General features: G+C 38.9%; 1 protein-coding gene across 1 annotated transcript; it reads left to right on the forward strand.

Annotated features, from left to right (window-relative positions):
- The first annotated feature begins 13,673 nt into the window (after positions 1 to 13,673).
- LOC111915756 (cytokinin dehydrogenase 5) lies at positions 13,674 to 17,040 on the forward strand. The gene is made up of 5 exons (XM_023911407.3): positions 13,674 to 14,583; positions 14,760 to 14,887; positions 15,372 to 15,650; positions 15,949 to 16,211; positions 16,501 to 17,040. Exons 1-5 carry the CDS (start codon positions 14,013 to 14,015, stop codon positions 16,832 to 16,834), a joined length of 1,575 nt encoding a protein of 524 aa, XP_023767175.1. The 5' UTR covers positions 13,674 to 14,012; the 3' UTR covers positions 16,835 to 17,040.
- Positions 17,041 to 17,070: the final 30 nt, after the last annotated feature.

Consider the following 17,070-nt stretch of genomic DNA (forward strand, 5'->3'; position numbering starts at 1 on the left):
TTTTTTTGACTTTTTGGGCTTTGGAACTTGGACCATGAGTTGGTTAGGGTTGACCATTTAGTATTTCAGGCCTTTTTTGGATATTGGACCTTCTCGGGTTAGGTCCATGATAGATTTAGGCCTAATTGGGGTAATTGGGCCTTATTGGGCCTTGTGGTGTCATTTCGAGTTTGGACTATCGTTTGCGCTTGTATTGTTTGAGTTTTTGTTGGACTAGCTTTAAATGTACGTTTTGGTTTAGGAAATGTTAATGGGCTTCAAGGAAAAGCCCATGTGAGGGTTTGGGCCAATTTGGAAAATTGGGCCATTAGTGGGCTTTATGGATCTTGAAGTTAGACTTTTTTGGTTTTGGGCTTGGGCCTCAGTTTGGTTCATGTTGGGTCAGGGGTAAGATGGTCATTTTACCCCAAGTATGGATTATGGATCATAGTTTGGAACCCGATTGCTGATTGGGTATTATTTTGGTATTGATATCTTGAGAGGTCGCCAGGGCACCAGCTAGGGATTTCTATCAGTGACCTTCTGCATTCAAGGTGAGTCTTCTCACTATATTCGTGGGTCGAAGTCACCAATGCCGACCTATTGTGTGTTATGTGGTATGCTAATTGTCTCTATGATACTTGCATGGAAGACCCCGGGGGGAGCCCATGGCAATTGGATATCAAAACATAAGGGCGAGCCCATGGCATTCCAGGTAAAGACCATGGGGGAGCCCATGACATAATAGATAATGTGACATCCCAAAAATTTTCGTTAGTTTTAACGTCGAAATTAAGTACGTCAAAAATTAGCCAAATTTATCCCAAAAATATTTTTGACCGAAATTAACCCCGTTGAAATATTTTAAATAATATTCGTCAAGCAAACAAAAAATAAGGCAGTCTAATTTTAAAAATTGTCGTGTTTAACGGTAGTCGTGAAAAACCCCGTTCGCGGTTGGTGTCGGGTGAACCCCCCAACCAGGCCATAAACTCCACCATATATAAGGGTTGAGTGGGTTTCATCCCAACCTTTTTCCCACCATAGACACTTTCTCTCTCTACTTTCTCTCTCTACAAATCGGTTTTTGGTCAAAAATCGCCCCTTCGAGCTTCAAATCGGTAAGTTAACCTTCCTAGCTTGTTGTTTAGCTCATTTAGCTTGCAAATTCGTGGCTTAAACATCCAAAATCCCCAAGAACAAGAGTTTACAGCCTTGGGAGCATCCCAAAACCGTAAACCCCTTGAAAGAGGGTTTTGGTGCCCAAAAACCCTTCCAAACCACTTATAATGCTTAGTAATGACTTAAAGGCTTGCATGAAAGGACTTAGAACACCAAAATCATATCATATGGGGAGTAAACATGAGTTTACGGTCTAAGAACATTCTTAGACCGTAAACCCATCTTCAAGGGCCATAAACACCTTTTTGGGTGTTAAACTACCCCTCAAACACCTCCAAAAGCTTCCATGAGTGCCTAGAGCCTTGTAATCCTTCATGTGTTGCACCAAAACACATGATTCATGGACTAACATGAGTTTAATGTCGTAAACGCATGTGTTTAAGGTAGTAAACTCCCCAAGAACACCTTTATAGACCGTAAACACATTTCCAAGGTGTTTAAGTGCCCTTAACACCTTCCTATGCTCATATAAGTGACTAGAACCTTGCGTGCATGAGTTAGAACCACCAAACAACAAAAGAAATGGACAAACATGAGTTTACAACCGTAAACTCATGTGTTTACGGCCATAAACTACTCAAGGAGTGGTCAATGGACCGTAAACTCCCTAGTGTGTCCATTTTGAGCCCCAATCACTTCCTTATCCCTTGATTCGACTCTAGCATGATTCTATGAGTGAGATAAGACCTTTAAACATCCCATGAAACCACTACCATGAGTTTACGACTGTAAAATCATGGGGGAAGTGGTCTTGAAACCATAAACACCCATAAGGACCATCATTTGAAGAGTAAACTCCAATGTGAGTCCATACACACCTTCTATGCAACCCTGGGTACTTCTAGCACTTGTAGCAAAGTGTTTTTATGTAGTAAGACATCCTTACTTGCTTAATTAGTTATTAAATGACTAATTAGATACTTAAATGTATCATTACATGTTAAATAGGATTCGCGTGTGTGGTCAAGTCCTCACTTGACACTTAGCATCCTATACCGTCCATTCATCCGAAACGCCAACAATAGGTGAGTTCATACCCCTGAATTAACCTTTTTAAATGTTTTTACATGATTTTATGGGGGGGGGAATACAAGTTAAAACATGCTAGTTATCATATCAATCATATGTGATTAATAACCCGCATGCAAAAGGATTTATCACACTTTCAGCTGTTTTACCAAGTATAATACTATAGATGGTTTTCCAAAACGTCTTTACTTGTTTAAATCTTTTCTCAAATTGTCTCACACGCCGTATGTTTTACTTCAAAACCAGTTACAGCAAGGTTTTAAACAAAGGTTTTCTTTACTTATATTGTTTTATCAAATTATATTCAAAACGTGTTTATGAACGGTTTTCAAAGCTTGTTTTACATAACGATATCAAGTCGTAAATTCTTATTTTTAAAGGTTTTCTAGAGGTTTTACCAAAGTTTTCTTCTATGCTTCTCTTCTTCTACTTCGTTAAATGCATGCCTGTACTTGTATAGTTATATAAATAATGTTTAAAAGACTTAGGAAGGCTAGTTCGCCCTATTTCCTTTTCCTCGTTTGGATGTGGTATGGTGGGTATCGGATATCCGTCTGAAGGTCGTTTAAACATTAATTATATATCACGTATACATGTATAGACATAAAGGTTTCCATCAGCCAGTTCATTTCCCTTGGGTAGCAAGGGCATCCGTCCATTCTTCACTCATAGATCAGAGACACTAGTGACTATTATAGGAATAGTTAGGAGGTTCTATTCACTCTTTCTAGTACAAGAATTTCAATGGAGTCAGTTCATTCGCGAGTCTATATCACTTCTCCAGCGCCTCTAATAGAACTCAGAATACGAGATGCATCCTCTGGACACGGATCTCCCCGTCGTCAAGTTGGTAACCAGAGTCTCCTGGAGGGAGAGTGGGTATTGTGTGTATAGATCTATACGGGACTGACACTCCCGCACCCTGACTGCAAGCTAAAGTCCACGGCCTACCAAGCCAAGGGGTGACAAATGTCACATTTATTCCGACGTTTGTAGGGCGTCAAGTACTCTAGTGTCAATCAGTATGGTTACGAGTATCTTCATGTTTACCTTATAATTCATGGCCTTAAGGTAACGAGAATTTAACACTGTATTCTTGAAACAACACTCTTAGGATTACCCTATGTTTTAGACCTTGCTAGCTATATCGTTCATTTGATACTATCTGGGGTCTATGTTCCTCTTTTTTAGACCTTGCTAGTTGTATCGTTCATTTAATACTGTCTGGGGTCTGTGTTCCTCTGTTTTAGACCTTGCTAGCCGAATCGTATATTTGATACCGTCTGGGTCTGTGTTTCCTTTTGTTAGACTGAGCCAGGCGTATCATTCATTTGATACTCTCCTGGAGTCTATGATTTCTTTTGCCTTAGTCAGCAATATTTTCTGCTGGAGCATATGTTATTTTCCCCTAGTATTTTACTAGTGATATTCTCCTACTTTCTTTAGAGTCAAATACTGTATTTTGGTAATGATAGCATTTCAGGGAAAATTTCTCTTTAAAACATAACACTGTCGAGTCTTGGTAGAAGATTGCTCTTAATTTGAAAATATAGGATTTTCTGGAAAGGACTCTCATACACTGTAGATTCTAAACTACTACTTTTCATAAAATTATTTTAAATAAAATGCTTACTTACATAAATGACACTAAATACTTATGAACTCACCAGCATTATAAAATGATGATACTCGCTTTCAAAATAACTTGTATTCTCAGGTCAGTAGTAGACAGGTACACCCGGGAGCTTTTGTGAAGCCAACCTAGAACCTAGCTGCATCTATACTAGTTTTTGTATTACTTTAATATTACTATGACATGTAACCGATGTAAAACTATTACTATTAATGCAATTGTTGTTGTACTTTGATTACTATACTTCATATGTTGTGATACTTGACATGACGTCATCCAACCCAGAACGTTTCCGCCGTTCCGGTTTTGGGGTGTGATAGATTGGTATCAGAGCATTGTTTATAGTGAGCTCAGTATATCAATTCATAAAAGATATACAACCTATAAATACATAGGGATAAAACACTCTGACCAAGAATTATACTTTAAAATATAACCATATTTTACCAAAGTATAAGAACATCCAGAATCTAAACACCCGAACACAAGTATCACAAGAAGAACAAGAATAAAAGTCTTCGGATGTTGAGCATTACCGTCAAACCTGGGCAGTTATGTAATCGTAAGTTGGAATAAATGTAACCTGATCAACTACATTTATTCGAGATGAGATGAACGTGTGCTTCGGAGTGATGGTGGTGTTGCAACGAGTCTGAAACTTACCAACTAAGAATGCTAGAGCCAAACATAAAGTTTAAAATACTATGGGAGTATTTTGGAATACTCAAAGACTCACATTAATCCCAGAATCATATTCATAAGTTAAGAATCAAACAAGAAATTAAAATACCATAGGGGTATTTTAGGATCCATAGATAACCTTGTGTGAACAACTAAAAAGATCCCTTATTGATATACCTATGTTTACAAAGGGTACACTTCCAAGGTTATATATAATAAGGATCCCATAGACTGAGAATGTGTGGTTTCGCTCTATTTCCTTTTCCTCGTTAGGATGTGGATATAGAGTAGTATCACATATTCGAAGGCCTATCAGATCTAAGCTATATATGATTTGTGTATCCTATGTAATTTTAGCAGGACTCAATATGGATCACTCAGTGAAATGTTAATAATCTCTTAGGATTCTTTAGACATTTCCACTCTCACACGAACCCTGTAGAAAACCCTATCCACTTCAGTATTCGACAGGAGAGTTGATTCAGACCCAAAAGAGGTTCATTGAGAAGGTTTCCAGTTCGGAAATAAATGAACTAGGACGAGACTATTAAAACCACCAAGTGCCTATACCTTTTTAGGGACATCGGTGGGAAATTCGCCTGAACTTCCGAGATTCCAATCATCCATCATGAAGCGATGACCCTCAGAGTCAGGATCAGAAGTAAGGCGGAGTAGAGATTCGGTATGTCTACACGAGGAGAGAACCCTAGGTATCTACCCGAAGAAAACCAACGCCGGTCCCAGTCAGGAATAAGAGGTAGACAGAGGGAGCCAGTACATGGAACCCGAGAAGTGACTTTTCCTCGTGTTCGTCACGCTAATACACCCATAAAATAATACAATTTAGTGAGTTAGTGATTACACTACTCACACTATGTGTTAGGTAAATCGCCTTTTCCCGTCGCAAGTGATACGATTAGATCGGATCTCAAAACCTTGATTTAGAATGTTTATCCATAAGTCTTCATGAGCCTTTTCTTCTGTGATGCTCGTTCCGAACTTCCCTTAAATCTTTCCAAGCCGGAGAGTGAACCTTTCCCAGTATAAAGGTAACTTAGTAGGAACGACTCCCATCTTATGGATTTTCCGATACTCATACTCCTACCTTGAATACCCGGACTACATCATAGGGATGTAGGTCGACACTCAGATAACCAATATCCGAGGCGCGGGAAAAATTTATGCCTATTATAGGCAAGGACAGATACGTCCAGGGTTAACCATCGTCTCTCACCAGCTTGTATTCCTTTCCGTGTACGAAAACCATGCCTCCGAAGAAGCGTAACCAATCCACTGGCAAGAAACCTACTCTCCTATTCGATGAAGCTACGTTCCAAGCTGCAGTCTCGGCAGCCGTAGCAGCTGCCATGGCTCAACTGAATGCTAACAACGCCAATGTTAGCAAGAGCCCTATCGGGATTCCCGATCCTAGTAGTGGACAGAAGCAACCAACCTCTGTGTACCCAGCCACCCAAGAACCTCAACCAAATCCACTAAATAGAAATTTCAAGAACGAGGAGGGAAGTACCTCGGCTCAAGGACCTTTCGAAGGGCAACGAGCTGAGACAGTCAATACCCCTGCCAGCCCTTCCATCCCGACTTCAAGAAGACCATACCTAGGAATCCTTCCCCACTACGGAAAGTGTAGCTACCATCATCATGGTATATGTCAGGAACTCTTTTGTGCTAGGTGCAACATGAAGGGGCATACTATTCGCGTCTGCAGAACCCCGGTTGAGTTTATTACATCAACCACCAATGTAGCGACCAATCCAGTTTGCCATCTATGTGGTGAGATTGGGCACTTCTAGAAGGACTTCCCAACTGAAGGAAACGACGAAGGCACAGGAGGAGTCTAACTCTAAATGCCTAGGGAGAAGCATCAAGGAACCCGGTAGATTTTGGTACGTCTCTCAATCTCAGATAACTAACCGAAAACATTAAAAGGCTAATTCTAAATGTAATTACTCCCCAGTTAAGACGAAAGTCGCAACACTGTTATAAAATTTAAAATTTCATCAGGTAAAACTATAATGGCTAGATATATACGTTACAGCCATGTATAATTGAGATGGATAGACCTTGAGTGAGTGATGTCGCCTCATTTCATGTTCCTCGTTTGGTTGTGGATTTAAGGCGGAGTCGCTCAGTCAACAGTCCTCCCCACCTTAATTATACATGACTAGTGTATACTAGGTGATTATAGAGAGGCCTCATGAGAATCCATTCATTAAAGGTACCCTATTCCGAAACACTCAGGACCCTCTATAGTTCTGCATCGACTCTATCGGTCCAAGTATCCGCGACAGTGATACACGGGACGAAACCCGAGACGCTTAGAACTTGTGTGCCCGTTCGACACATGGCCCTATCGATCCTCATTCTATATCATGTCAATGTATGCCAACTTTGAAGCCTCTATCAATCATGGTTCGGTTTAGTGCAACCATGTGTAAATCCCTAGTGCTGTGTAAAAAAAAAAAAAGAAGAACTTTCACCGTAACCATTTCGGCAAATAAAGGTTCTTCCGAACCTAAAAATAAAACCTAATACGATCCGTCGTTCGTCCCTCTTATTCAAAACTTTCCGAAATACCCCTGAGTAGGGTATTGCGCGCTGTTAACCAACCCCTTCTTAGACAGATAGGAACCAAAGCGAAAGACACTACAGGCATTCCAGAAGATGATAACCACCTGAAACCTACTCTGTAGATTCCCCAGAAAGACCCATCGCACCTCACAATCAGGTTCGTGAATCAAGAGGATAGAACTCATGGGACTGAATAATATAACTGAGTATATGCATAAGGGTGGTGTATGATTGAGATCAAAAAGATTTAAGATGTGTGCTTCCTCCCTACTCCCTGTTCCTCGTTGGGTTTTGGGTCTGGGGTGGAGTCGCACAACTGAACATCCTGCCGACCTCAATTTTATACGACTTGCATACACCAAGTATTAGTGATTAAGCCAAGTATGAGCTCTACCACGAACCTTATAGTAAAACCCTTCATCCTATCCCATAGAATAAGAGCTAGAATCAGGAGAACCTCTTCGGGTTGAGCTACTATAATGACTACAAATCCGAAATTTGTTGTCATCCCGGTTAAGCCAACATAGTAGCTAACACCCTCAGTTGGTCAAGTAATCTGATTCGTAAGAGTCAAGGACATTGACTACGACCATCCATCCACGCTTAATCCCACAAATTAAGCATCTCAGCAGAGTCCCCAGAAAACCTGGAAGCTGTAACAAGTTGAACTCTGAGAAGAGTGGATGAGGAAAAATTAAAATTTCCGAGCGACAAAAACCTATACTTATAGACTTAATCTAAATCAAGGAAACTCATAACCACCGGAAGAGTAGATGCAGAAGATGCTCGCACTACTCAGGCATTTCTTCCACCCCGTTACCGATGAGTAGTGCCTAGGAAACTCCACCTCCTCACGTGGTAGAAGTGACTGTCACCCTGTAGACGATAGACTACATTCTCCGAAGTAAATCCTAGAATGCCAAGAACCGTAGGATGACCTCCGCAGCCAAGAATACCTGAATAAAGTGCGAAAGTAGGTTACGTTATTATAACCCAGATCCCGAAGAGATCATAGACTTGACACCAGTCTTGGTGTTAGTCGATAGGTTATACAATAACACGCACTTTCTACAAATGAAATAAACCGACGCCTTAGAGAATAGGGCATATTTTAGAGATTTATTGGACTACCAGGTGTTCCATGGATACTATCTCACACAGAAATAGTAGAACCACCTCCCGAGATAGTCCAACACTTCAGAAAATCTCTAAGGACTAAGTTAGCCTGAGGAGAGGCTACTATCCATGAAACAGCAAAGCAAGTAAGAGCGTGATTCCTTCCCAGTTAAGAATCATACTGTGAAAGCATGTGTTAAACGACGAAGAAATCTAAAACCCTCCAACCATCGTCTGCTAAGGTCCTATCTCATTAACTTTGAGAGTTTTCGTTAGAAACACCTCAAGAATCAAAAAACCTCTAAAAGCCAATCAGTAGAAACACGAATCTGAAATCGACATGAGCTTTCTAAGAACCAACCCGAAGAACTACACCCCCGGTGTGAGAGAACGTTTGGAACTTCAAAATGGCGATCACGCCAGTGATGATCCTACCATAGAAGTCCATTACGTTCTGAGAACCGAAAAGCTCTATCTTTCGAGAGCTTAGGACCATCCGAGATTCTTTATAAGAATTGGTCCAACCCTTGTCAGACCACGACTACTTTCGGAATTCCATAAATTCCACCGTAGTCTATTCGCATCTGCAGCATGGACAAAGCATTTGTCCGACGTGACTAGTATAAACCCACTCGTCGTAATAGCAATCATTGGGAACCCTAACTTCGTAGAAAAACCCGTAGGAAACTGCGTACCGAGGAATCTAGCGAGCGTAACGAATCCACATCCTACTAGTGAAGGTTCGCTGGAACGCCAAGCAAAGACCGGAGTTCACTTGGGAGCGCGAGGACCAATCGAATAGGAAGTACCCTCATCTCATTTCGTGATCATTCATACCTACTTCTTTGCCTAAACTCTAATTTCGGGACGAAATTCACTCTAACGGGGGGATGATGTGACAACCCAAAAATTTCCGTTAGTTTTAACGTCGAAATTAAGTACGTCAAAAATTAGCCAAATTTATCCCAAAAATATTTTTGACCGAAATTAACCCCGTTGAAATATTTTAAATAATATTCGTCAAGCAAACCAAAAATAAGGCGGTCTAATTTTAAAAAATTGTCGTGTTTAACAGTAGTCGTGAAAAACCCCGTTCGCGGTTGGTGTCGGGTGAACCCCCCCAACCAGGCCATAAACTCCAGCCTATATAAGCGTTGAGTGGGTTTCATCCCAACCTTTTTCCCACCTTAGACACTTTTTCTCTCTACTTTCTCTCTCTACAAATCGGTTTTTGGTCAAAAATCGCCCCTTCGAGCTTCAAATCGGTAAGTTAACCTTCCTAGCTTGTTGTTTAGCTCATTTAGCTTGCAAATTCGTGGCTCAAACATCCAAAATCCCCAAGAACAAGAGTTTACGGCCTTGGGAGCATCCCAAAATCGTAAACCCCTTGAAAGAGGGTTTTGGTGCCCAAAAACCCTTCCAAACCACTTCTAATGCTTAGCAATGACTTAGAGGCTTGCATGAAAGGACTTAGAACACCAAAATCTCATCATATGGGGAGTAAACATGAGTTTATGGTCTAAGAACATTCTTAGACCGTAAACCCATCTTCAAGGGCCATAAACACCTTTTTGGGTGTTAAACTACCCCTCAAACACCTCCAAAAGCTTCCATGAGTGCCTAGAGCCTTGTAATCCTTCATGTGTTGCACCAAAACACATGATTCATGGACTAACATGAGTTTAATGCCGTAAACGCATGTTTTTAAGGTAGTAAACTCCCCAAGAAAACCTTTATAGACCGTAAACACCTTTCCAAGGTGTTTAAGTGCCCTTAACACCTTCCTATGCTCATATAAGTGACTAGAACCTTGCGTGCATGAGTTAGAACCACCAAACAACAAAAGAAATGGACAAACATGAGTTTACGACCGTAAACTCCTCAAGGAGTGGTCAATGGACCGTAAACTCCCTAGTGTGTCCATTTTGAGCCCCGATCACTTCCATAGCCCTTGATTCGACTCTAGCATGATTCTATGAGTGAGATAAGACCTTTAAACATCCGATGACACCACTACCATGAGTTTACGGCCGTAAATTCATGGGGGAAGTGGTCTTGAAACCGTAAACACCCATAAGGACCATCATTTGAAGAGTAAACTCCAATGTGAGTCCATACACACCTTCTATGTAACCCTTGGTACTTCTAGCACTTGTAGCAAAGTGTTTTTATGTAGTAAGACATCCTTAGTTGCTTAATTAGTTATTAAATAACTAATTAGATACTTAAGTGTATCATTACATGTTAAATAGGATTCGCGTGTGTGGTCAAGTCCTCACTTGACACTTAGCATCCTATACCATCCATTCATCCGAAACGCCAACAACAGGTGAGTTCATACCCCTAAATTAACCTTTTTAAACGTTTTTACATGCTTTTATGGGGGGGAATACAAGTTAAAACATGCTACTTATCATATCAATCATACGTGATTAATAACCCGCATGCAAAAGGGTTTATCACACTTTCAGCTGTTTTACCAAGTATAATACTATAAATGGTTTTCCAAAACGTCTTTACTTGTTTAAATCTTTTCTCAAATTGTCTCTCGCGCCGTATGTTTTACTTCAAAACCAGTTACAGCAAGGTTTTAAACAAAGGTTTTCTTTACTTATATTGTTTTATCAAATTATATTCAAAACGTGTTTATGAACAGTTTTCAAAGCTTGTTTTACATAACGATATCAAGTCGTAAATTCTTATTTTTAAAGGTTTTCCAAAGGTTTTATCAAAGTTTTCTTCTATGCTTCTATGCTTCTACTTTGTTAAATGCATGCCTGTACTTGTATAGTTATATAAATAATGTTTAAAAGACTTAGGAAGGCTAGTTCGCCCTATTTCCTTTTCCTCGTTTGGATGTGGTATGGTGGGTATCGGATATCCGTCTGAAGGTCGTTTAAACATTAATTATATATCACGTATACATGTATAGACATAAAGGTTTCCATCAGCCAGTTCATTTCCCTTGGGTAGCAAGGGCATCCGTCCATTCTTCACTCATAGATCAGAGACACTAGTGACTATTATAGGAATAGTTAGGAGGTTCTATTCACTCTTTCTAGTACAAGAATTTCAATGGAGTCAGTTCATTCGCGAGTCTATATCACTTATCCAGCGCCTCTAATAGAACTCAGAATACGAGATGCATCCTCTGTACACGGATCTCCCCGTCGTCAAGTTGGTAACCAGAGTCTCCTGGAGGGAGAGTGGGTGTTGTGTGTATAGATCTATACGAGACTGACACTCCCACACCCTGACTGCTAGCTACAGTCCACGGCCTACCAAGCCAAGGGGTGACAAATGTCACATTTATTCCGACGCTTGTAGGGCGTCAAGTACTCTAGTGTCAATCAGTATGGTTACGAGTATCTCCATGTTTACCTTATAATTCATGGCCTTAAGGTAACGAGAATTTAACACTGTATTCTTGAAACAACACTCTTAGGATTACCCTATGTTTTAGACTTTGCTAGCTGTATCGTTCATTTGATACTATCTGGGGTCTGTGTTCCTCTTTTTTAGACCTTGCTAGTTGTATCGTTCATTTAATACTGTCTGGAGTCCGTGTTCCTCTGTTTTAGACCTTGCTAGCCGAATTGTATATTTGATACCGTCTGGGTCTGTGTTTCCTTTTGTTAGACTGAGCCAGGCGTATCATTCATTTGATACTCTCCTGGAGTCTATGATTTCTTTTGCCTTAGTCAACAGTATTTTCTGATGGAGCATATGTTATTTTCCCCTAGTATTTTACTAGTGATATTCTCTTACTTTCTTTAGAGTCAAATGCCGTATTTTGGTAATGATAGCATTTCAGGGAAAATTTCTCTTTAAAACATAACAATGTCGAGTCTTGGTAGAAGACTGCTCTTAATTTGAAAATATAGGATTTTCTGGAAAGGACTCTCATACACTGTAGATTCTAAACTACTACTTTTCATAAAGTTATTTTGAATAAAATGCTTACTTACATAAATGACACTAAATACTTATGAACTCACCAGCATTATAAAATGCTGATACTCGCTTTCAAAATAACTTGTATTCTCAGGTCAGCAGTAGACAGGTACACCCGGGAGCTTTTGTGAAGCCAGCCTAGAACCGAGCTGCATCTATACTAGTTTCTGTATTATTTTGATATTACTATGACATGTAACCGATGTAAAACTATTACTATTAATACAATGGTTGTTGTACTTTGATTACTATACTACATATGTTGTGATACTTGACATGACGTCATCCACCCCAGAACGTTTCCGTCGTTCCGGTTTTGGGGTGTGACAGATAAAGACCATAGGGGAGCCCATGGCAATTATATGTATGTACATGATAATCTGTGATTGCATGTGGTATGATATTTTGGGGAACTCACTAAGCTTTGTGCTTACGGTTTTCAGTTTATGTTTCAGGTACTCTGGTTTTCAAATAGAAGAGCTCGGGATGATTACAGAGCACACACCACATATTTCTGCATTCTATGAATTGCTCTGGTTTAATGATGTTTTGCTAAATATTGGTTACTCTGGTTTTTTTTATGGAAATAATCTGTATTAACGATTTATTAATCTAAAAACAAAATTTTTTTTATGTCGTGATTTTTGGGTCGTTACAAATTCATTTGTCACTGACTTAATAAGGATCTTAATTTATTAAGTCACAAACTTGGCCCAAAAAACATAAAGTTTCACATTTTATCCTTTTGACCAAAATGCATCTTCTCTTATACTTACTCCTCTAACCTCATCATAGTGACTTAAACGACCATTTTCATGAAATCAGCTCCATAATCTTACTAAATTCTCAATAATAATCATTTTTCCATTTTAGTTAATATCTGACTAAAAGTCAAATGTCTCTAAATTTTAGGTTACTTCACTACAATAGCTTGGACATAATAATATAGATGCCCATTATAACCTTAACCACATTGACAGTAACTTCTTTAGAATCCAAGAGAATATAAACTCACGTGCTATAAGTGTCTCCAACATCAACATACATATAAACAATGGAATTATATTTCATTGCAATGTTCTTGAAAGAATTTGAATTCTATGCCTTTAATGGAACCCCATTAATGTCCACCTAATTTAATCTTCATTCACCACAAAATCAGGTTTGGTTTCCACAAACGATGCCCTAGTGGTTGAAATACATAATTCCATATAAAAGGTTCGAGATTCAAACATAGCTTGTAGATTCAAAATATTATTAGTGTTTCACAATTGATCTATCATATTGATCTTGAATCGAATTAACAAACCGTTTAAATGGTACAGACTATCATTTTTTATAACAATACACAATTCAATTACATAACAAAAGTCATGTCATCTTTTATATAATTTCATTGATATATCGTTAGTTCACCTGACTTAATGTGTAAATAAAATTGCAATAATTTTTCTAAATCACCCCCAAAGAAATAGAAAGAAAAGTGATATGTCACGTGCCATACAAGTTTTACCACGTGAGTTCCGATGTGTCTGACTTCCAAGGTCCGAGTGTGCTATAAATAGAGAGAGAGCCTGCATCTTATAACCCTCACATAACTCAATCCCCACTACACTCTCTTTCTCTCTCACACACAAACACGCTCAATGCGCGTAATGATTTCTTTGAAAGAAATTCATAACTAAAAAAGAAAAAAGAAAAATCTTAGATTTCCAACCTTCTATATATAGCAACAATCAGCCCGTGCAAAACGAATCTCCTACATGCTCCTCCGTAAACCGCCTTAAATCCGCCATCCCCTCCGCCGGTCTCCGTGATTTCCGTACACCTTCTTCAACACCGCTAAATCATGGCACCAATTCTACTACTTCTCTCCGCCATATGCCATTTGATCGTGATCGTCGGATTAACCCTACACCCTACCGACTTCCTCATCGGAACAGAACCTCAGTTAAGCTTCAACCGAACGGACCTCCATTCCGCTTCTCTCGATTTCGGCAAAATGACGAGTATCGAACCGACGGCGGTTCTTCATCCGTCTTCCGCCGCCGACGTCGCAAAGATCATAAAATTGGCTTACGAATCCGGTCACGGATTCGTGGTATCAGCGAGAGGCCACGGGCATTCAATCAACGGTCAGTCTCAGGCAGCCAACGGTGTGGTGGTCCAAATGAGCGGATCGAGTGGGGCTCCGGTGGCGCCGGTGGTTTCCGAGAAGTTGATGTATGTGGACGTGTGGGGCGGGGAGCTTTGGATCGATGTGCTCAAGTCTACGCTACAATATGGACTAGCACCAAAATCGTGGACTGATTACTTGTACCTTTCTGTTGGTGGTACTCTCTCTAATGCAGGAATCAGTGGACAAGCTTTCAACCATGGCCCTCAGATTAGCAATGTTCATGAGGTCGATGTCGTCACAGGTAATTAATGAATTCCACCATCCTCTTTCATGCATGATTTTGAAAACGATACTTACCCTACTGCATTACCTACTTATACCGTACAACCCAACAATGCACCACCATACAAATGACAAATCATAACTTAATTTCATTCAGATCCATTGATTAATGGTATGTTGTGTGAACAAGTGCAGGAAAAGGAGAGGTGGTGACATGCGCAGAGAATAAAAACTCGGAATTGTTCCATGCGGTTATGGGAGGGCTAGGTCAATTTGGGATCATCACAAGGGCTAGAATTGCATTGGAAGCTTCCCCTCAAAGAGTATGTTAATTTTAATTTCTTTCGAGATATATATATATATATATATATATATATATATATATATATATATATATATATATATATATATATATATATATATATATATATATATATATATATATATATATATATATATATATATATATATGCTGTTTAATTTACTATTTTTAATTACATATTCTTTCCATGAAATACAGTACAATTTTGGAGATTTTGAATCGAAACAAAATAAATTATTTACAAAATAGCAATGATTTAGTGGTCCATGTTCATGTTAATGGCGATGAAGTTTTTTCAACCAATCAAAACCTGCTTGCGTTTGCGTTTGTGTTTGTGTTGTGGTTGATGTGCCAGTTATTTGTTATTATTATTATTCCATCGACAAACATAATGTCATTTTCTCACGCTTTTTAGGTTATGGCCCATGACTCTTCTTTCTTAACTTATTATTCTATGATGATAATTGACAACTAATTACCTTCAGGTGAGATGGATCCGTGTATTGTATTCAAACTTCTCGGTGTTTACCCATGATCAAGAATATCTCATCTCCCTCCATGGTCAACCAAGCTCCAAGAAATTTGACTATGTCGAAGGTTTTGTAATCGTGGACGAAGGTCTCATCAACAACTGGAGGTCTTCCTTCTTCTCCCCTAGTAACCCTGTTAAAATCTCCTCCATTGCTGATGGTGGCAACGTCCTCTATTGTCTGGAAATCACCAAGAACTATTACAATCATTCCGACCCACAATCTGTTGATCAGGTAATTAATTAACCCTAGAACAATTCCTTTACAGGTGTTTATGTTTAATAAAATATACGAACTCTGCACAAGAAAACACAGGAGATCTTCTGTTGATTTGATATCATGATTGACGACAAACATTACTAATATTTTACTTTTTTTTTTTTTTAAAGAAAAAAAAAACTATTGGTACTCATAATTAAATCGATGCAATCCACCCACCAAATAATTAGGAGCTAATTAATTAATAAAGTAAGTAAATGTAGTTATAAAAAGAAGTGTACTTTTGTTTACTCTTTTTTATTAATTTATGCAGGAAGTGGACGCTTTGTTAGAGCAATTAAACTATATACCAGCATCAGTGTTCACTACTGATCTTCCATATGTGGAATTCTTGGACCGGGTTCACAAGGCTGAGTTAAAACTCCGGTCCAAGGGTTTATGGGATGTACCACACCCGTGGCTTAACCTGTTTGTACCCAAATCAAGAATTGCTGACTTTGACCAAGGAGTCTTCAAGGGCATTTTGGGGAATAAGACTAGTGGACCCATCCTCATCTACCCCATGAACAAAAACAAGTAAGAATATAATATAATATTCCATCCGTATATCCATATGATGCTATACAATATTATACGACTTCATGCATATCTACATGACAAATAGAGATCATGCTTTGTACTTTGACCATGCATATAACATGTTGAAAAGATCCTTCATGTGATATTTTGTACTTTATGCATAAATAATACTACATAGGTATATTTGAAAAAAAAAATGTTAACAGCTTTTAATTGGGTTTAGGGTTACTGGAAAAATAATTATATATATGGCAGAATATTTAAATTTGGTTAATTGTTTGTGTAGGTGGGATGCGGAGACGTCAGTGGTGACACCGAATGAGGAGGTGTTTTACTTGGTGGCGTTGCTTAGGTCAGCTTTGCAGAACGGTGATGAAGCACTGACGTTAGAGCGGTTGAGTGATGAGAACCGTCAGATTATAAAGTTTTGCAAAGATGAAAAAATCGATATCAAACAATATTTGCCACATTACACCACACACGAAGACTGGATGGATCATTATGGAGAAAAATGGCCACAATTTTACAAGAGGAAAATGGAGTTTGACCCTCGGCATATATTAGCCACTGGTCAAAGGATATTCGAGCCGAGTTTCATTTCTAAAATGAAGTCGTGGTGATAGTGGCTGAAGTTTTAAGAAACGATGTTTGTATAAGTCGATCGGTAGATATGTTGGTCTCTTTTTGCATGTAGTAATGTACATAAAGATAGACAATATTGTAGATCAGAAGTAGAACTAACCATTTTTTTTTCATATTCATTGATATAATGATTTTTAGGTATTTCATATATTTGAATTGAAAGTGGAAATTGCTTTTTCATGTATTTCTAATATTTCAGAAAAATGTTTAAAGG

The sequence above is a fragment of the Lactuca sativa genome, chromosome 1, assembly GCF_002870075.4.
Source record: "Lactuca sativa cultivar Salinas chromosome 1, Lsat_Salinas_v11, whole genome shotgun sequence".
NCBI lineage: Eukaryota > Viridiplantae > Streptophyta > Magnoliopsida > Asterales > Asteraceae > Lactuca > Lactuca sativa.

Coding starts and splice junctions, on each gene's coding strand:
- LOC111915756 (XM_023911407.3), top strand. CDS start 14,013: ATGGCACCAATTCTACTACTTCTCTCCGCCATATGCCATTTGATCGTG. Junction 15,651..15,948: donor ACCCACAATCTGTTGATCAG/GTAATTAATTAA, acceptor TAATTTATGCAG/GAAGTGGACGCTTTGTTAGA. Junction 16,212..16,500: donor TACCCCATGAACAAAAACAA/GTAAGAATATAA, acceptor TTGTTTGTGTAG/GTGGGATGCGGAGACGTCAG.